Source organism: Typopeltis vanoorti, chromosome 19, assembly GCF_054136105.1.
Source record: "Typopeltis vanoorti isolate ZY-2024b chromosome 19, IOZ_Tvanoo_1.0, whole genome shotgun sequence".
NCBI lineage: Eukaryota > Metazoa > Arthropoda > Arachnida > Uropygi > Thelyphonidae > Typopeltis > Typopeltis vanoorti.
The window spans coordinates 6,432,954-6,454,791 of NC_143567.1; the positions used below are offsets into that span (position 1 = coordinate 6,432,954).

Genomic DNA, 21,838 nt, shown 5'->3' on the forward strand with positions numbered 1-21,838 from the left:
CTCATCAAGGGAAGCACCTACTCTACAACTCTGTCTCCACTACTCAGTTCACCAACTAAAACGAACTGCAACTGCATTCACCATCTACACCAACTCCATTCTGGAAACTCAGGTTTTTCATCCTGCAAACTATCCAGAAAATGATTCAGTTAATAGGCATTTATATACTGCCCTGATGGCTCATTTTTTGGCCATAATTACAACCACACTAAACCTGAAAAGGGCTTAATGAAGTTCTTCCTGTCATACATAGGATTTGAACCTAATTTTCATTCCTAGACAGAGTGATGTTTAGCAAAAATCATTCAGTAGTTAAGATATAAAAATAAGGTAATAAAACAAACTGTATTAAAGGGATAAAAATCCTATGTTGTTATATAGCCAGTAAGTGAGGGATCTTGCTCCACCTTTGCTTCGAATTGCCTTCGCCGATAGTTTTTCGGCATTGAAACTCATAGATCTTAGTTCTCGATCTTGAGTTTCACTTACTGGCTATATAACAACATAGGATTTTTATCCCTGTAATATCTATTAAGTTGCCAGAAAACTAGCCGTTTGGCTTTCCATTTTAATTACAAAATATAAGCACACCTTTATGGCATTCGTATAGTGAAGGTATGTAAGTTATTTTCACTAAGCTTTGATATCTTCCAGGTCTACCTACTCACTGATGAGACCTCAAAAAAGGTTGAAACTGGTCTGGGTAGTGACCTCTCCTCATAATGTAATGACTGTATTACATTTCCTAGGAGCTGTGTTTTACATTATGAGAGAATATCAAGAATTGTGAGGGAGCTTGCTCCACCTTTGCTTCGAATTGCCTTCGCCGATAGTTTTTCGTCATTGAAATCGTAGATTGTAGTTCTCGATCTTGAGTTTCACTTACTGACTATATAACAACATAGGATTTTTATCCCTTTAATATCTATTAAGTTGCCAGAAAACTAGCCGTTTGGCTTTTCATTTTAATTACAAAACAAACTGTAGAAAAAAAATTTCTCTGTAAATACAACTCAATTAATTTTCATTTCTTTTTACAGACAGATATTACGCCCATATTAGAATTAATCACACTTGAGAAGAAATATGGCTTTGTGGAAGAGACAGGTTTAGGTAAGGAAAATTGCATCCTTTATACACTGTTATTGTATTGTTTCTTGTACTCATTTATTTATTATTATTATTATTATTATTATTATTATTATTATTATTATTAAACAAGACCTCATGGAGTCAAAGACTCATCTGGGAGGTCCTTTTATCACACACACGCATCTCATCATACCGTGTCTTAAACACACTCAAACTCCTTGCAGACACCACACTCTCAGGCAAGGCATTCCAATCATTCACAACTCTGCACGAAAAAAACCTGCCTCTCACTCCCCTACTCACACCCTCTTTATACAGTTTCCAGGGATGACCTCTGGTTCTCCCCCTGATTTCCCACTATTCTCTGCAGAACTTCTCCACCATTGATCTTATAACAACCCCTTACCAACTTGTAGGTCTCTATCATATCTCCCCCTCTTCCTTCTCTCCACCAGACTCTGCAAATTACATCTTCTCAATCTTTCCTCATACTCAACATTCCAGAAGTCAGAAACTACTTTAGTCAGTCGCCTTTGTACCCTTTCCAACATCTCTTCATCCTTCTGAAAACCCGGTGACCAAATCTGGGCACAATAGTCCATGTGTGGCCTAATCGGAGCCTTATACAATGGAACAAAAATCTCCCTACTTCTACACGTCAGGGTCCTCCGCATCATTCCCAGAAGTGTTTGTGTTGTCTTCACAATTTTGGCAATGTGTCCCCTAAATTTTAGATCCTTATCCACTATCACCCCCAGATCTCTTATTTCCTCTACTTCCAACAATATATTCTCACCAAGCATAAACTCTGCATCCCATCTTTGTTTTCCAAATTTTAAAACCTTACATTTTGCAACATTGAACTCACATCCCCATTTCCATGCCCAATCACTCAATTTATTCAAGTCTTCTTGCAAGGCCACAACATCTTCACTACTCTTTATGGTTCGTCCCAACTTTGCATCATCTGCAAACAATTGAATATCTCCATCCAAATCTTCGCCAATATCATTAATATACAAGTTAAATAGTAATGGCCCTAAAACAGACCCCTGAGGCACTCCACTAGTGACTTTCCTTTTCCTGGATATCGCATCCCCATACACAACTTGTTGATACCAATCAGATAGCCAGTCTCCAATCCAATGCACTAATCTAATATCCAACCCCATCTCTAGTTTGACTGTCAACTTATCATGAGGTACTCTATCAAAAGCTTTTGCGAAATCCAAGTATATTACTGTGTATCCTTCTCCTCTGTCCAAGAAAGTAGTCACTTTATTGTAATAAGTAAGTAGATTACTAAAACACGACCTCCCTTTAGCAAATCCATGCTGTCCATCAAAGATTATACCATTGTTGTCAACCCAACTCTGGATCCTAGTTCTCACAAGCTTCTCCAACAACTTAACCACAACACCTGACACAGAGATAGGCCTATAGTTTGATGCTTGAGTTCAATCACCTCCTTAATGAAGTGGCACAGTCTTGCCCTCCTTCCATTCTTTAGGAACTTGACCAAGTGCAAGACTCATATTAAAAAAATATGTCAAGGCAGGTGTCAACTCTCTGGCACATTCCTTCAGAATACGCGGTGATATATTATCAAGTCCCACAGCCTTATTTATATCTAGTTTACTCGACTCCCCAAACACCTCTTTCTCACTTACAGTTAGTCTCTCCTCCCCATCATCAACTGCTCTCAATCTCTCCATGAGGTCACATTCACAAGATTGAAAGATCTTTATGAACTGCTCATTAAGTATCTCCACCAGACATTCTGCATCTGTCTTTATACCATTTCCTCCAATCAATGTCATCCTTCCATAATCATTCTTTCTTTTGCTTGCTACATATCGAAAGAACTCCCTAGGATTCTTTTTGGCTTCATTAGCGAACTGCTGTTCATACCTCTCTTTAGCTACTCTCACCAACCAAGTCACCCTCCTTGCCTGGTCTTTGTAGACCTCATGAAATTGGTTACTTCCACTTCTCTTATGCTGCCTCCACAATGCCCTTTTTCTCTGTATCGCATGCATAATCTCTTTATTCATCAATCTCATACCTACCTTATTTAACCTTCTCACCCGTGGTATACATTTAGACATTGCATCTACTAAATAATTTTTGAAAATCCCCCAAGCTGCATTTATCTCTTTTCCAGCTAACTCCTCATTCCATGCTACACCTGCAAGCTGTCTCATGAGCTCTTCATAATCACCGACTTTGTAGTTCCACATATATCCTTTTTTCCCAGGGGTCCTTGCACTGCTGGCAACCACCCAGGTAATCACCTCATGGTCACTTTCGCCAATTGGTGGATGATTTGACACCTCATTTATAATTACATCCTCCGATGAGATGACCAATTCCAAGAACCTTAATCCTGTTGTGCCCTCTGTTACATACTGTCTGAGGTAGTTATCCCTCAAAAACTCAAGAAACTCATTTTCTTTACTTCCAGTTGCTATCTCTTCATTCCAGTCTATATTGCCATAATTAAAATCACCCATAATGATCACCCTTTTCTTATTTGCTTGGCTTATTTGACTATACATTTCACTATCACCACCATCCACATTACCAGGTCTATAACAACATCCCACCAAGTATTTGATTCTATTCACCTCTATCTCACACCATACTGCCTCAAAACCACTGGCCCTATTTCCCTCTTGCATCTCTACCTTGTATGGACATAACTCTTGCTCTGTCATCAATAGCACTCCCCCTCCCTTTTTACCCCTTCTATCCTCACGAAACACATCATACCTTTTCATCTCTATTCCTGGCAGGATGTCGTCCTCATCTAACCATGTCTCACTTATTGCAACAATCTTTGGGTGCACAGACGCAATTAGTGCAACCATTTCATCCGCCTTGTTTCTTATACTTCTAGCATTGGTATACAAACACAACAACTCATTTCTGGATCTACAGCTAGTTCCACTGATACCACCCACTCGATGTGATCTCTCCATGCTGGACTGGGGCCATTTCCCTTTCTGCTTCTTCATTTCAGAACCCTTTGCAATTCCATCTGTTTCCTCTTGATCCCTGGTCATCCCCTTTCTTTCCTGCCTACACATGATCTCACCTCCTCTTGGAGCATCCAACTTTCTCACGCTGTGTACCCCTCTCCACCCTGAGCCTCCCCATTTCCCTGCTCCTCTTGCACACCCATTCTCTCATTTTCTATACTCATAACTCACTTCCCCATTCATTTCCACTTCTTCAATCTCTCCTGTCTTACTCTCCTGCTCTTCCACATCACTCCCCTCTCGATCTGATTCATTCTCTCTATTTACTTCTCTACTTTCCAGCAGCAGTCTCTCCAAGCGACTCACACCATAACCACTCAAATGCAGTCCATCACTTTCATACAGCTCACTTCGTCCCTCAAACTCATTCCACACATTAACAAACTGTACTCCCATCTCCTCACACATTTCAGCCATAATATCATTCATAATCCTTGCTCTCTGCCTCATTTCACCACAATCATACCTAGGCAACACACTGACCATCCTTCCTGTCACACTATTCTCTTTTATCTTTCCAAGCAGTCTCCTGACATTCATTTTGACATGCTCTTTGTTCTCTCTCAAATCATTCGTACCAATTAATACAATTAACTCTTTTGCTCGCTCCCGCCTCATATCCAATGCCTCAATCACTCTACTCATTTTACCACCTGGAAAACATACTTTGTTCATTTTATCCTCTAGCACACCTTTAATAATGGAGTCGCCATACGACGCCACTCGCTCATCTTTTGTTAACTCTTTCATGCCATCATGATTTTTTTTAATAGTTTTGACCTGAATTCTCTTAATTTTATTCCGCATCCATTTCATTTCTTGCCTCATCCAATCCAATTCACCTTCCAAATCTCGCGACACATTCTCTCTATCATTAAATCTTTCTAACTCTCGACCCCCTCTTCTCACTTTCCCTCTCATTCATCCTTCTTTGTTTCCGTACTTTCGGTCCAACATACATCCAACTTTCACTATCATTCTTCTCACTTTCACTCTCATTTATCTTTCTTGGTTTCTGTACTTTCGGACTAACATGCGTCCAACTTTCGCTATCATTCTTCTCACTTTTACTGTCATTCATCTTTCTTTGTTTCAGTACTTTAGGTCCAACTTTCGCCATCGTTCATTCTTTTTTCACTGTCATTTATTCTTTCGATTTTTTTCACTTGCGATTTCTGCATCACGACATTTCTACTTTCATTCATTCTCTCAATTTCGTTTCTTTCTGCCTCACTTTCGTCCCTTTTAACATCCGTTACGGTTTTCGAATCGCTCTTTTTCTTTTTTCCTGATTTTTTAACATTTTTTCGCCTCTCATTCTCACCATGCTTCTCTTTCAAACGTGCACTTGCGACACAATCGGTACTAACACTTTCTGTCATCAATTTCATATTTGCATTCATCAGTTCCTCGTTCAGGTCACACTTCGCACACACCCTTCTTCCATCTGCACTAAACATCCACAAATCACTTATGTAATCGAAGGAATACATATAACAGACCTCACACTTAACGAAACGACTGAAATCTAAATTAAAATCATGGAATGACAATGCCGCCGCCTTTTTTTTTTTTTTTTTTTTTTTTTTCTCTCTGCAGGTTACTAGGTCTAATAATAACGATTTGCATGTGCATATTTCCTCTTAGGTTCTCCTTTTGCATTAACTTTATTTTTTTTTAATCAGAAAGTCAGTTTTATTTCCACAAGAATTTATGGAGTTTTATTCAGTAGTCCTATCTTCTTCTTCATTAATCTCTTTCCATCCACTGCTGAATATATGCTTCCTCCTTAACTTTCCAGTTGTGTCTATCTTTAGCCATTGTCCATCATCTCATGTCAAACCTTGTAGATCATCCCTCTATTAGTTCTTTGGTGACCTTTCCTTCTCTTAACTGAAATTAACAGATAATTGTACTGAAATTGTGGAGGACTATATTTACCATGGACAATAGTTAGTATGAAGGTAAAACAAGATAAAGAAATAAGTACAGGAATCACGCAAGAAAACAAAACATTTTGGTTGTATAAAGATTATCTGTTATAAAGATTACCTGTATGCCTAAAAAAGAAAGCTCTTTAATATATAGCTTATTCCAGTTTTTTCCTATGGAAGTGAAACAAGGGCAATAACTAAAAAACAGGAAGAGGAGAGAATAGGAACAATAGAAGAGAGGGAATTAGAGAGAGTTATGGGAATGATAGATGAGGAGAGATTAGGAATAGTAGAAGAGAGAGGGAATTAGAGAGTGTTATGCGAATGGTAGAAAGGAGAGATTAGGAACAATAGAAGAGAGGGAATGAGAGAGAGAGATATGGGAATGATAGAAGAGGAGTAACCTAATTAACACAGTATAACGACAACAACAAACTTCAAAAACAACCACTGAAGGACACTCGTATTCCAGAAAAACAACGTATCACAAATCTTGACAGAAGTCAGACTATTCATCGATTAAAAAAAGCACTTTATTCATCACAGCTCAAATTCCCTGCCATGTTCTCTGGCGATTCTAGTGCCCTCTCAGTTATTATTTATACATTTGTTGATACACAGTCCAAACAAGATTTAAACAACAGTTTGACTTTTGATACAAAGCTATTCAGATTCTGCCCAAGAATCTATGAATAGTCTGTCGGGTAGCTTCATAAAATATGAACTGTTCCAAGTAATTCTGTTTTTTGTAGGTTTGATTGGTTAACCAGTCAACATCACTTCATGGATGTAATGCATATGCATAGTCATTAATTTTCTAGTTTTGCAGTCCAATTTGTCAGGTCTTCTTTTGTCCAATCTATTATGCCAGCTGTGTATCAGATCACTGGTATAGCTCAAGAATTCATTGCTCTAATTGTGTTAGAATACACCAAAAGAGTTAGAATATTTCTAACTCTTTTGGTGTATTTTGCTGCTGCCCTTGTTTAGCTTTCAAATGGAGAATATCTTCTTCTTCTCTCTTCCATCATCTATGTGGATGAATATGAGGCCGAATGAACTCTTTCCACTTGAAGAATATCTTGGAGAATATCACTGGTTTTAATATTCTTAGGTATTTATAGTTTTCATTAGCTCAAATTGCTTTTGTGTATTTCTCTTGATCAAAATTAAAATTGCTAGTGTCATTAATTTTTTTCTCGTTTAATAGGTAAAATTGCACATTTATCTAAACAAATTTCATTTTGATGTCCTGACTGAAAATATGAACTTTGTTGAGTAAAGAGTCTTTGCTTTACTGATTTTCCATATAACTTCAGGTCATTCATATACAACAGATCAGAAATTTTAATATTATATTTAGGAATTTCATATCCAAGTTTTGTTTACTTCAAGATCATAGACAAAGGTATCAAAGAAATGTTGAAGAGCTCCACATTTAATGCTAATATCTCAGAATTGTTCGTTATTGACTATTAAAGTTGTTTTCCATGGTTTCATTGCAGCAGTCAGAAACAAGAGTATGTTTTTGCTAATTCCAAATATTTGTAGTGATTTTAGGATCCAGAAGTGTGGGAGGGAATCAAATGCTTTTTTATAGTCTATCCATGCCATGTTTAAGTTAGTTTTTTGTCTTTTTGAATTTCTAAGAATCTTCTTCTTCTTCTACATCTTCTCCCACTTAAGTGGGGTCACTGTTTGTTATGAGTCTCCTCCACACCTTCCTGTCTTGGGCTGTCACCACATCCAAGTTCTTCATCTTCAAGTCCTCTTCTACCAGCTCCCTCCATCTCTTCTTTGGCTGCCCACGCTTCCGCCTTCCTTGCACATCCATCTGCATGACCCTTCTTCCCATATATTCGTCCTCCCTCCTCATCACATGACCAAACCATCTCAACCTTGCCTCCTGTATTTTCGCTCCTAAGTTCATAACTTTCACTGTTCCCCTGACATAGTCATTTCTCAGCTGATCCTTTCTGGTCACACCGCACATCCACCTAAGCATTCTCATCTCTGCTACTTCCATCCTGCTGATGTTATTTTTCCTCAGAGCCACAGTTTCTATAGCATATGTCATAGCTGGCCCCACTACTGTCCTATAAATTTTGCTTTTCAGATTGATCGGCACCCTCTTATTGCATAACACTCCAGCCATCTCCCTCCAGTTCCTCCAACCCGCTTGTATCCTGCATCCCACTTCCTTCTCAGCTCCTCCATCTTCTTCCACTGTTGAACCTAAGTATCTAAAGTCTCTCACCTTCCTGATGACATTTCCTTCCAGCTCCAGATCTGTCTCCTGGCCACCGCCCACTGCGCAACACATATACTCTGTCTTACTTCTGCTCAGTCTCATACCTCTCTCTTCCAGTACTTTTCTCCATCTTTCCAGTTTAGTTTCCGCTTCTTCTCTTGAATCTACACACAGCAAGATGTCATCTGCATACAACATTGTCCAAGGTGCATCTTTTCTCACCTCCTCTGTTACCACCTCCATCACAATATTAAACAGAAACGGACTTAATGCTGATCCTTGATGCAAGCCAACTGAAACAGGTCCGAACACTTGTCTTCACATTTCTGTACATTTCCGGCACCAACCTGACATATTTCTCTGGCACCTTCTTCTCCCTCAGACACCTCCAGACTTCTTGCCTTGGCACTCTATCGTATGCTTTCTCCAGATCAATAAATACCAAATGTAGCTCCCTTTGTTTCTCTCGATATTTTTCCATCATCTGTCGTAACCCAAAGATAGCATCTGTTGTTGATCTACCAGGCATGAAGCCAAATTGTTCCTTTGCAATCTCCACCTCCTCCCTCAATCTACCATCAAGAACACCCTTTCTAGGATCTTCATTGTGTGGGACATAAACTTTATTCCTCTGTAATTTTTACAGTCTTGTGCATCCCCTTTACCCTTGTAGATGGGAACAAGAGTACTCTCCCTCCATTCCTCGGGTATATTTTCCTGTTGGCAAACTTTCGTGAACAGGTCCCACAGCAGGTCAATTCCCTCTTCCCCCAGTGCCTTCCATGCCTCCACTGGAATTCTGTCGGGGCCCACCACTTTTCCATTCCTCATCCTCTTCATGGCCTCCGTCACTTCCATTCTACTGATGTTCTGCACCATCCCCTCAGAAGGCTGCCCATCTCCTCTGTGAGTCCTTGCATTTTCCTCATTCAAAAGTCCCTCAAAGTATATTTTCCATCTGTTTCTTATGTCCACATCCCTCCATAATACACTTCCTTCAGCATCTTTGATCTGCCTCACATGTAAGATGTCCTTAGCTGCTTTATTTCTACATTTCGCTAGTTGGTAAATTTTTCTCTGTCCTTCCTTTGTTTCTAATTGATCATACAGATCTTGGTATGCCATGGCCTTCGCCTGTGCCACAACTCTCTTGGCTTCTTGCTTTCTCTCTCTGTACACCTCTCTGTCCTCTTCCACTCTTGACTCATCCCACTTCTGCTTTGCCTTCCTCTTAGCTGTTACTGCCACTTGTACATTATTATTCCACCACCAACCCTCCTTCTACTCTCTAATCTTTCCAGATGTCTCACCAAGCACCTCGATTGCACAGCTCAGGATTACTTTTGAATTATGTTTCCACCAATCTTGTACACTTTCCAGTCCATCCGAAATCCTCTCTAACACTCTCTCCCTAAAACGATTCCTCACACTCTCCTCTTTTAAGCGAAACCACTTAATTGTCTTCATCCCATGGCAACCAGAAGTTCTTATCTTCGATCTTATTTTAAAGTCTGCGCACAGGAGTCGGTGTTGTTGTGCTACTTGATCTGTTGGAATTACTTTACAATTTGTCACAACCTTAAGATGTTTTCTTATAGTCAAAATGTAGTCAATTTGTGAGCTGTTGTTACCACTTCTAAATGTTATCAAATGTTCTTCCCTCTTGAAGAAAAACAAGTTCACAATTGCCAGATCAAACGCTACTGCAAAGTCCACAACCCTCTCTCCTTCCTGGTTCATCATTCCCACTCCGTGGCCACCATGCACCCTTTCACAGTCTCTATTCTGTCTTCCTATGTGCCCGTTCAAGTCTCCTCCGACAATCACCATCTCATTTTCTTCCAATTCCCTCATTTCTTCATCTAATACGTTCCAGAACTCATCTTTTTCCTCTGCTGTACAACCAATTTCTCTGATTATCTGATAATCAGATTTCTAATAAATAGTGGCATATGGAATTTGCTATGATTGCAATGAACATCTTAAGCATAGTTGGTAGGCATGTTATTGGACAATAGTTACTTGGATCCGCACCCCTTATCTTTAATGAAGAGAAATATACTCCCAAATATCATCCAGTCTTCCACTGAGCCTGACTGCAATAACTAAGTTGTTTCTACCATTAGATGCTTTAATCAAAATCCAAAAACTAGTGCACTCCACTTTTTTAATTTTCTAGCTTGTGCACTGACCATTTTCTGATAATGACAGTTTGCATTTCTTTTGCTTCATTTCTGATTCTCTTTCCTTAATCTATGAGGCATCTTTATTATGTTCATTAGGATTATCCCAGATTGTCTGAGGGTTTCTTCTTTTTCTGGTGAATGATTGTTTGCATTTGTATTTCTCTAGAGAGACCAAAAGAATTGATGTTGGTTCTGTCGAAATTGCATATTTTGTTTGCATATCTTGCTTCATATCTTTTAATTTTCTGGCATTTGCAACAATTCTTTATTTTAGCTCTTCAGTAACTTCAGCAATTGTTTTGTTGGACAAATTAGATGTGTTTGTTTTTGATATTATTATTTTTCAACCGTCCTTCTTTAAAACTCTTTAAGTTGCTCAGATCAGCTCAAAGTTTGTTGACTTTTCGTTCCAACCGGATTTTCCATGGTGCAGATTGCTTCATCTTTGGCTTTTGTTCTTGCAGTTTGCAACCAAGCTTCAATGTAATGATAATAGACTGTGCTGTATAGGAGCTGATTTGTTTACTTTATACTGTTGGTTGTGATGGTTTTTATGATAGTATTTGCATCTAAAAGGAGTTGCTTTAGCTTAGATTTATGTAAAGATTTTAATGGTGGAGTTCATATGTTCCAATATCCCTGACTTCATTTTACACACTGTACTTCTGTCAAAACATTCTGAGGTTTGTCGTAAGCTTGATGCTTTCTGAGTGAATTCCAAAGTTAGATATAGCTACCTCCTGATGATTTGCTGTTACTGGAGTTTTTAGTTTATTACATAACTCTTGCAGCTCAAGTTCAGTAAATATTTTGTTACTTACGGAAAATGAAATTCTTTTGTTTCATAAGTGTTTGTTCTGTTATTTAAGATTCTGGGAATTTTTGTTTCCATATTAAATGCATATGCTTTCTAAAATCCCATTTTTCTGGTATTGATCTGTAAAAACATTTCACAACTTCTCTATTTTCTTCTACTGTCCATTTTTTACATTTGGTTTCTTCCAGTCGCTTTTCAGCTTCTTGCCCTGATTGCCCAGCAAGGAGATCTGGGTCATCTAGCCCACTTGTTGCCTGATGCCCAAGATCTCCAACATCTGATGCAGTCCTTGATGACTCAGGCATTGACTGATCCAGTATGGATTTCTTCTTGCTTTTCACCATTAAGATGGGGGATGGACCACTGTTGTTTATTTTTTAACGGTATATATTAGAACACAGAAAAATAAGTAAATAATTAATTTATTAACTTATTGCTGATATTTTGCTGGTGTTATAACCAGCGGAATATCAGCGATCTTCAGAGCACAAAAACACAGTTTGTCACAATATGCGAGACTATAACAACATGGCGTAATCAACAGACTAGTTAAACAAAATTGTAGCAGCAACACAAAGACCAGACTCCTGATTTTGGCACCCTCTATCTGAAAAAAAAAAAAAAAATTGCAGTTATCACATAAGACTAGAGTTCTAAACAGAGAAAAAAAACTGGTACTAGTTTTTTCTTAAGATGACTCTCTCCCAGATTTTAGGCAAATTTATAGAGCCATGTTTGTTGACATTTGGAGTGTGTTTCAGGGCTTCTGTTGCCTCTAAGAACAATCTCTCTGACTTGTAAGAGCTTCTGTGCAGTACTTTTGTGTTCTTCCAGTTGATCCTGTGTGCAGGGGTATCAGAGTATGGTCTGCTAGGCCCGACTTGCCATAATGATAATGCCGCATGTATCTTTTGTGTTCATTGATGCGGATGTTCACAGTTCTTCCTGTTTGACCGTAGTAGGCTTGGTTACATGAGCAGGGTACTTTGTAGACTCCTGGATCTGATAAAGGGGAAATGCTGTCCTTGGGTGAGCGGATAAGGGTTGCTAATTTGCTCCACGGTATGAATGTGGTGCGTAGTTCATGTTTATTAAGAATTCTTTTCGGATATGCCTTTAATGTATGGGATGGTGACTGTTTTGTTGTAGTTCACTGTGGTGGATAGTGGGAGGGGCTTCTTAGGAGCGTTTAGTATTTTGTTTATCTTATGGGGATTATAGCCATTGGTCAAGAAGGTGTGGCATAAGTGAGTCAGTTCAGCAGCAAGAGTATTGTCATTAGAACAGATTGCTCTCGCTCTGTGGGTTAGTGTTTTTAAAATGCCATATTTTTGAGAAGGGTGATGGTGTGATTGTTTGTGTAAATATCTCCCTGTATGTGTGGGTTTTCTAAAAACTGAAAATGATAAGGAACCATCTGGAAGACGTGTGATATGTGTATCCAGGAAGGGCAGACAGTTATTAGCTTCCAGTTCCATTGTAAAGTGGATATTTGGATGTTGGCTATTTAAATGCGCTAAGAATGTTTTCAATGTCTCTGGGCCATGTGGCCAAATAGCAAGCACATCATCAACATAGTATAGCCAAAGTGTTGGTTTGAGAGTGGCTGTATTGATTGCTAGTTTTTCCAGGTGTTCTATGTAAACATTGGCTGGGGGGGGGGGGAGCCCATGGCTGTCCCATCTATTTGTTTGTATATTTTCCCTTTCCATCTGAAATATCCTGCATGTATTGTGAATTTGAATAGTTCAAATATATCAGGTGGGAAGTATGACTTCAGTAGATGGAGGGTTTCTATTAGTGGTACATTTATGAACAGTGAGGTGATATTAAAGCTTACCATTAAGTCTGAGCTTTTTAGGGTATGGTGTTGTAAGATGCTTTTTAGGTGGGCTGAATTTTTGACAAAGGAGGGAGAATTGTTTGTCAGAGTGGCTAGTAGCTTAGCTAAATGTCTAGCCAGTTTGTATGTGGGACTATTTATACTGTCCACAATTGAGTGTAAGGGTGTACCTTGTTTGTCAATTTTTGGTGCTCCATAAATCCTAGGTGTTTTAACATGGAAGGGCTTGAGTTTGTTTACTGTGTCTTTGGGGCAGGAAGTGACTTTTCAATAATTTACGTGCCTTATTCTTTTGTGTGTTGGTGGGATTGCGATCTATAATTTTGTATGTTGACTGATCTTGTAACAATGTGTGCATTTTGTTTTCATATTCTGTTATGTCCATCACCATGTTTGCATTCCCTTTGTCTGCTTTTGTTATGATAATCTGGCTATTATTCTGTAGCTCTTTTACAGCAATGATTTCCTTATGCGGGATATTATTTTTAGGAGGCTTAGACTTGATTAGGATGTTGGCCACATCTAAACGTATGTTGTTGGCTATTGTTGGAGGTAAGTCATATATTCCCCGTTCAATGGACACCATTATTTCGGCTACGCACCACATTCAGACCGTGGAGCAAATTAGCAACCCTTATCCGCTCACCCAAGGACAGCATTCCCCCTTTATTACATCCAGGAGTCTTCGAAGTACCCTGCTCATGTAATCAAGCCTACTACGGTTAAACAGGAAGAACTGTGAACATCCGCATCAATGAACACAAAAGATACATCTGGCATTATGGCAAGTCAGGCCTAGCAGACCATACTCTGATACCCCTGCACACAGAATCAACTGGAAGAACACAAAAGTACTGCACAAAAGTACTGCACTTACAAGTCGGAGAAATTGTTCTTAGAGGCAACAGAAGCCCTGAAACACACTCCAAATCTCAACAAATATGGCTATATAAATTTGCCTAAAATCTGGGAGAGAGTCATCTTAAGAAAAAACTAGTACCGGTTTTTTTCTCTGTTTAGGACTCTAGTCTTATGTGATAGCTGCATTTTTTTTTTTTTTTTTTTTTTTTTTTTTTTTAATCCCAGATAGAAGGTGTTAAAATCAGGACTCTGGTCTTTGTGTTGCTGCTACAGTTTTGTTTAACTAGTACGTTGATTACACCATGTTGTTATAGTCTCATGTATTGTGACAAACTGTGTTTTTGTGCTCCGAAGATGCTGGTTATAACACCAGCGAAATATCAGCAATAAGTTAATAAATTAATTATTTACTTATTTTTCTGTGTTCTAATATATACCATTAAAAAATAAACAACATGTACGACGAACACAAAAGTCTGTCCACACGGGATGGAACACTGTTAGTCTGACTCTTCAGTTGAGACCTATCTGACAAGGATGGTCCTACTGGTAGCTATGCTACCACCAGCATAGCTCTCAACATTATTGAAGCATGCAATTATTATTATGAGCATTCTGATGGTCTATTTAGTTCCTCTTCAGTTCAACTCCTATATCAGAGAATCAGTTTTTCTTTGTCTTCATTCATTCCTTATGCTGCTGTCTCTAGGGATAGTCATTTCTCCTCAACTCCAAGCAAAAAATAAATTCCTCATGCTTTTGTTAACCACAATCTTGTTGTGTATTGAAAAATTTCTTCTACATCAATCCTGTATAAACCTCTTTAGTAACTTATATGTTTCTATCATATCTTCTCCCTTTTCTACCTTTCACTCAAATTTGCAGTCAAAAGATCTTCAATCATCCTCATTCGGAGAACTCCATAGACCTGTCATCATCTTGGTCACTGATCTCTGAATCCTCTGCATTTCCTCCTCATCTTACAATCTAGATGTGGCCATTATCAAGCCTTATAGAGGAATAACAAACTGCTTATGTCTGCTTGTGAGCATGGTCATGACACTATTTCTCATCTGTACTTATTACACTATATAAATTCAAAATGTTCCCAACTTAAGTACATTGGTCTCACAATGAGTGCTGCATCCAAATCCTCCCTAAAATGGCCAGTGTTATCTAGAAGCTGGTAGTGTGCTTATAAATTATCTTCCTCTCTCATAGATTCACTGTAATCACTTTTTCATTGTTATTCTATTTCTGCCTTATTTCTTTTCTATTTTCATTATCACTGCTTTCCTTTAAGTATGTAAAAACTACTTTGAGTTTGGTTGCTTGTCAACATTCACATAAATAGTTCAACTTTAAACTTACCAGACTAACTTCTTATCCTCCTCATTCTTTTTATCTATGTATTGTGGAACAGCTTCCTCATACTGCTTTCTCCACAAAATACGAGCTCCATCTGTTATGTGCACGAACAGGTTCCTTCTTTCTTCTTAAAAGCTTGTCCATACATGGCACTGATGTATTATATGAGGATCAGTGCACAAGTAACGCCTCTTTTTTTTTTTTTCCTACCTTGAATGCAGCAGAAAACTTTACATATCAGTGAATGGACAATAATAGTCTATAGTTCCACTATAGGGAGCAGTGCTCTGATTGCTAAGGTGAGTGTAGTACACAAATAGCTCAAAATAACAGTTAGTATAGATGCACATACAAAGCTGAGAGTGATGATTAAATTCCTTACTTCAGAAGACGTGAGTGATGGAAATTCATACCTGTCAGAAAAATGTGTATAGAGACAGTGTTGCTAATGTTAATGCAGATGCTGTGTCAGACAATTCACAAGTTGTGAAGCGAAGGTCAGAGATAAATCTCGAAACAGCCAATGACAGCAGTGACTGTGGACAACAGTTGCATTGATCTGCTGATCAGGAGAATCGCTACATCACAATTTGTGAATTGTGTAGCACAGTTGGTATAAGAAAACCAGTAGTGATGACTGTCATTAATGGCCTCGATTATAATAAGGTTTAACCATGTGGAAAGGCTTATGTGTCCGTCGCACATGTTGATTGGATTTTAACGGTATAGATGTGAACACAGATTGATAAAAAAAATATAAAAAAAACTATTTATTGACTTAATTAAACATACTCCAAACCTCAACAAGTATGGCTGTATAAATCTACTAAAGATTTGGGAGACAGTCATCCCAAGACCAAATTAATACTTGCTTTTTTCTCTCGTTTTTTTTTTTTTTTTTTCCAACTTACATGGCGCCTAATTAGGACTTTAGTCTTTGTGTTGCATGCTACAATTACTTATACTAGTACCACTGTTACACTGGATTGCCATTGTCTCGCTACTTAACAAACTTTGCGTGCTCTGAAGATGCTGGATAGAATACCAGCGAAATATTAGCAATTAAGTCAATAAATAGTTCTTTTCTTATCAATCTGTGTTCGCATCTATACTGTTAAAATCCAATCAACATATAATAAGGTTTGCTAATGGTTGGTTACAAAAATGCTGAACACAAAGCAGAATTTTTGGAACCCACTGAAGAGCAACAAACACAAAGTCTGTATGGAACTTTTCCACTGCTAGGAGAATGAGGAGGCTTTCCTGTTGACAATCAAACATGAGTTCACCATTATGACCTTGAGCACAGAACTCTGACATCAGAGTAAAGACTTTTATGGGATCAGCATACAGAGTTTCTCCTTCAGTGATGGCAAAAGTGTATGGAGAATAATGGAGTCTTTGTTTCAAGATGACAGAATGCTCACCAAAAGTGGAGAATTAATCATCGTAAATTTCTTTCTTAAATAAATTCCATTTTCTGAGAAAAAATTAGGCATTATTTTCTTCCTTCCCATTGTAGATTTTCTAAACTTTCACATATGGGATTGATATGTTTGTGTGTGTTTATTTCAATGTAAGAATGAGAAAGGAAACAGACACTGATGCTCCTAAAAGTTATACTGAATGAATACAAGAAGCTTTTTTTCTTTCCCAAATATGGTACTCAAGCAAAGCTTGAAAAAGTAATCTGTTTTCTTTTGTATTTCCATGTCGAGGTCTTAAAAATGCAGTTACCAATATTGTATCAGTAGTGTTGGTATTACTTTAATTTCTTTTATTTATCATGACTTATATAATAATTCCACATTTTATGATAATTATATGGTATTGCAAAATATTAAATAACAAAGTCAGTTTGTTATTGTAACTGCTAAAAATATATAATGCTATCTCATGCTCTTTGCTTAATATAGCAAAACCAGAACTTATCCACAGAGCAGATCTTAGGCTATCTGACATTGCCAAAGAACTTAAGGAAGATTGGGTTGCTTTGGCCCTTCAGCTAGATATTCCAGAATCTGATATCAGTTCCATTAAATTAGAATGCCCTGATGATGTAAATCAGCAAGCATTGGTAATGTTGCGTCTTTGGATGCAAAGAGTTGGAAACAAAGCTACTGGTAAGATTCATGTTGTAAGCTTTCATTTGTATAAAATTTCTTTAATGATAATACTATATAATTCAACACAGTGATTCATGATATACATTTTTGATTTATATAAAATTTCTTTATAAATTTTGCAGTGTTATTTAAAATGCAGAAAAAAAACATATTCCATGCTTTGGAAGTTTTCTTTCACATGTTTACATTTCTGATATTCTCACTCAATCAGAAGCATAGCTGTCATATTCATACTCTTGCAATCTGTTTCACTCATTCACCATGTGCTACATATAAAAATCACTTTGCACCTCACTTCCTTGTTCACCAGACTCTTCTACAGTTTCCATATAATGGTCTCTTGCATACCTCTCCCTCTCTCTCTTTCCTCATAATCCCCAACATAATAATCTGGGCTGGGTTGGTTAGAATTATGACCAAATCAGCTAAAGCTATGAGGCCAAGAAGGGTTTTTACTTACAAAAGAGACTTAGGTTTTTTATCCTGCAAAACAGACAAACCAGCCCAAAGAACACATGCACTTAATAGGCATAATATTTTGACCTCATGGCCGTAGTTTGTTTCAGCCATACTTCTACATGATGACAACTATTAATTATGTTTGCCTGTCATTCAAAATGAAAAACCCAGTTTCCAGTGGAAGAACATTGCCATCTCCTTCTGAGATGGCAATGTTCTTTCTGCTAATGTAGCTTTAGTTTAGAAATCCTAATTCATCTCACCTTGGATGAAATTCAAACCAACTCTGATTATGCTTCAGAGATGTTCAATAATAATTTGATAAACTCCTCTCGCCACCTTAAGTTTCAATCATATCAGATCTTCTCTGCCTATCAACTAATAACTTTAAATTTAGCTTGCTTCTCCTCGTATACGAGTATTCCTGAACTTGATATTATTATTATTAAAACAAGACTTCATGGAGTCAAAGACTCATCTAGGAGGTCCTTTTATCTCGCACACATCTCATCATACCGGGTCTTAAACACATTCAAACTGGCTGCAGACACCACACTCTCAGGCAAGGCATTCCAATCATTCACAACTCTGCACGAAAAAAACCTGCCTCTCACTCCCCTACTCACACCCTCTTTATACAGTTTCCAGGGATGACCTCTGGTTCTCCCCTGATCTCCCACTATTCTCTGTAGAACTTCTCCACCATTGATCCTATAACAACCCCTTACCAACTTGTAGGTCTCTATCATATCTCACCTCTTCCTTCTCTCCACTAGACTCTGCAAATTACATCTTTTCAATCTTTCCTCATACTCGACATTCCAGAGGTCAGAAACTACCTTAGTCAGTCGCCTTTGGACCGTTTCCAACATCTCTTCATCCTTCTGAAAACCAGGTGACCAAATCTGGGCACAATAGTCCATGTGTGGCCTAATCAAAGCCTTATACAATGGAACAAGAATCTCCCTACTTCTACACGTCAGTGTCCTCCTCATCATTCCCAGAAGTGTTTGTGTTGTCTTCACAATTTTGGCAATGTGTCCCCTAAATTTTAGATCCTTATCCACTATCACTCCCAGATCTCTTATTTCCTCTAATTCCAACAATATATTCTCACCAAGCATAAATTCTGCATCCCATCTTTGTTTTCCAAATTTTAAAACCTTACATTTTGCAACATTGAACTCACATCCCCATTTGCTTGCCCAATCACTCAATTTATTCAAGTCTTCTTGCAAGGCCACAACATCTTCACTACTCTTTATGGTTCGTCCCAACTTTGCATCATCTGCAAACAACTGAATATCTCCATCCAAATCTTCGCCAATATCATTAATATACAAGTTAAATAGTAATGGCCCTAAAACAGATCCCTGAGGCACTCCACTAGTGACTTTCCTTTTCCTGGATATTGCACCCCCATACACAACTTGTTGATACCTATCAGATAGCCAGTCTCCAATCCAATGCACTAATCTAATATCCAACCCTATCTGCTCTAGTTTGACTGTCAACTTATCATGAGGTACTCTATCAAAAGCTTTTGCGAAATCCAAGTATATTACTGTGTATCCTTCTCCTCTGTCCAAGGAAGTAGTCACTTTATTGTAATAAGTAAGTAGATTACTAAAACACGACCTCCCTTTAGCAAATCCATGCTGTCCATCAAAGATTATACCATTGTTGTCAACCCAACTCTGGATCCTAGTTCTCACAAGCTTCTCCAACAACTTAACCACAACACCTGACACACAGATAGGCCTATAGTTTGATGCTTGAGTTCGATCACCTCCTTTATGAAGTGGCACAATCTTGCCCTCCTTCCACTCTTTAGGGACTTGACCAAGTGCAAGACTCGTATTAAAAAAATATGTCATGGCAGGTGTCAACTCTCTGGCACATTCCTTCAGAATACGCGGTGATATATTATCAAGGCCCACAGCCTTATCTAGTTTACTCAACTCCCCAAACACCTCTTGCTCACTTACAGTCAGTCTCTCCTCCCCATCATCAACTGCTCTTAATCTCAACATGAAGTCATATTCACAAGATTGAAAGATCTTTATGAACTGCTCATTAAGTATCTCCACCACACATTCTGCAACAGCTGTCTTTATACCATTTCCTACAATCAATGTCATCCTTCCATAATCATTCTTTCTTTTGCTGGCTACATATCGAAAGAACTCCCTAGGATTCTTTTTAGCTTCATTAGCTAACTGCTGTTCATACCTCTCTTTAGCAACTCTCACCAACCAAGTCACCTTCCTTGCCTGGTCTTTGTAGACCTCATGAAATTGGTTACTTCCACTTCTCTTATACTGCCTCCACAATGCCCTTTTTCTCTGTATTGCATGCTTAATCTCTTTATTCATCCATCTCACACCTACCTTATTTAACCTTCTCACCCGTGGTATACATTTAGACATTGCATCCACTAAATATTTTTTGAAAATCCCCCAAGCTGTATTGATCTCTTTTCCAGCTAATTCCTCATTCCATGCTACACCTGCAAGCTGTCTCTTGAGCTCTTCATAATCACCCCCCTTGTAGTTCCACATATACCCTTTTTTCACAGGGGTCCTTGCACTGCTGGCAACCACCCAAGTAATCACCTCATCATCACTTTCACCAATTGGTGGATGATTTGATACCTCATTGATAATTACATCCTCCGATGAGATGACCAAATCTAAGACCCTTAATCCTCTTGTGCCCTCTGTTACATACTGTCTGAGGTAGTTATCCCTCAAAAACTCAAGAAACTCATTTTCTTTAATTCCAGTTGCTATCTCTTCATTCCAGTCTATATTCCCGTAATTAAAATCACCCATAATGATCACCCTTTTCTTATTTGACTATACATTTCACTATCACCACCATCCACATTACCAGGTCTATAACAACATCCCACCAAGTATTTGATTCCATTCACCTCCATCTCACACCATACCGCCTCAAAACCACTGGCCCCATTTCCGTCTTGCATCTCTACTTTGTATGGACATAACTCTTTCTCTATCATCAATAGCACTCCCCCTCCCTTTTTACCCCTTCTATCCTCACGAAACACATCATACCTATCCATTTCTATTCCTGTCAGGATGTCATCCTCATCTAACCATGTCTCACTTATTCCGACAATCTCTGGGTGCACAGACGCAATTAGTGCAACCATTTCATCCGCCTTGTTTCTTATACTTCTAGCATTGGTATACAAACACAACAACTCATTTCTGGATCTACAGCTAGTTCCACTGATACCACTCACTTGATGTGATCTCTCCATGCTGGACTGGGGCCATTTCCCTTTCTGCTTCTTCATTTTGGAACTCTTTGCAATTCCATCTGTTTCCTTTTGATCCCTGATCATCCCATTACTTTCCTGCCTACACATGCTCTCACCTCCTCTTGGAGCATCCACCCTGAGCCTCCCCGTTTCCCTGCTCCTCTTGCACACCCATTCTCTCATTTTCTATACTCATACCACTCACTTCCCCATTCATTTCCACTCCTTCAATCTCTCCTGTCTTACTCTCCTGCTCTTCCACATCACTCCCCTCTCGATCTGATTCATTCTCTCTATTCACTTCTCCACTTTCCAGCAGCAGTCTCTCCAAGTGACTCACACCATAACCACTCAAATGCAATCCATCGCTCCCATACAGCTCACTTCGTCCCTCAAACTCATTCCACACATTAACAAACTGTACTCCCATCTCCTCACACATTTCAGCCAGAATATCATTCATAATCCTTGCTCTCCGCCTCATTTCACCACAATCATACTTAGGCAGCACACTGACCACTCTTCCTGTCACACTATTCTCCTTTATCTTTCCAAGCAGTCTCCTGACATT

The 21,838-nt window shown here is 38.5% G+C and overlaps 1 protein-coding gene across 16 annotated transcripts in view; it reads left to right on the top strand.

The window, feature by feature from the left end:
• The window catches only part of LOC150095834 (uncharacterized), a 1,527,755-nt gene that overhangs the window by 1,134,810 nt on the left and 371,107 nt on the right, over positions 1 to 21,838 (top strand). For all 16 annotated transcript variants that reach the window (XM_090409494.1, XM_090409490.1, XM_090409495.1 and 13 more), the window contains 2 exons: positions 1,041 to 1,113; positions 17,310 to 17,516. In XM_090409494.1, coding sequence (XP_090265620.1) covers positions 1,041 to 1,113; positions 17,310 to 17,516 — 280 coding nt within the window. The remainder of the gene's footprint in view (positions 1 to 1,040; positions 1,114 to 17,309; positions 17,517 to 21,838) is intronic.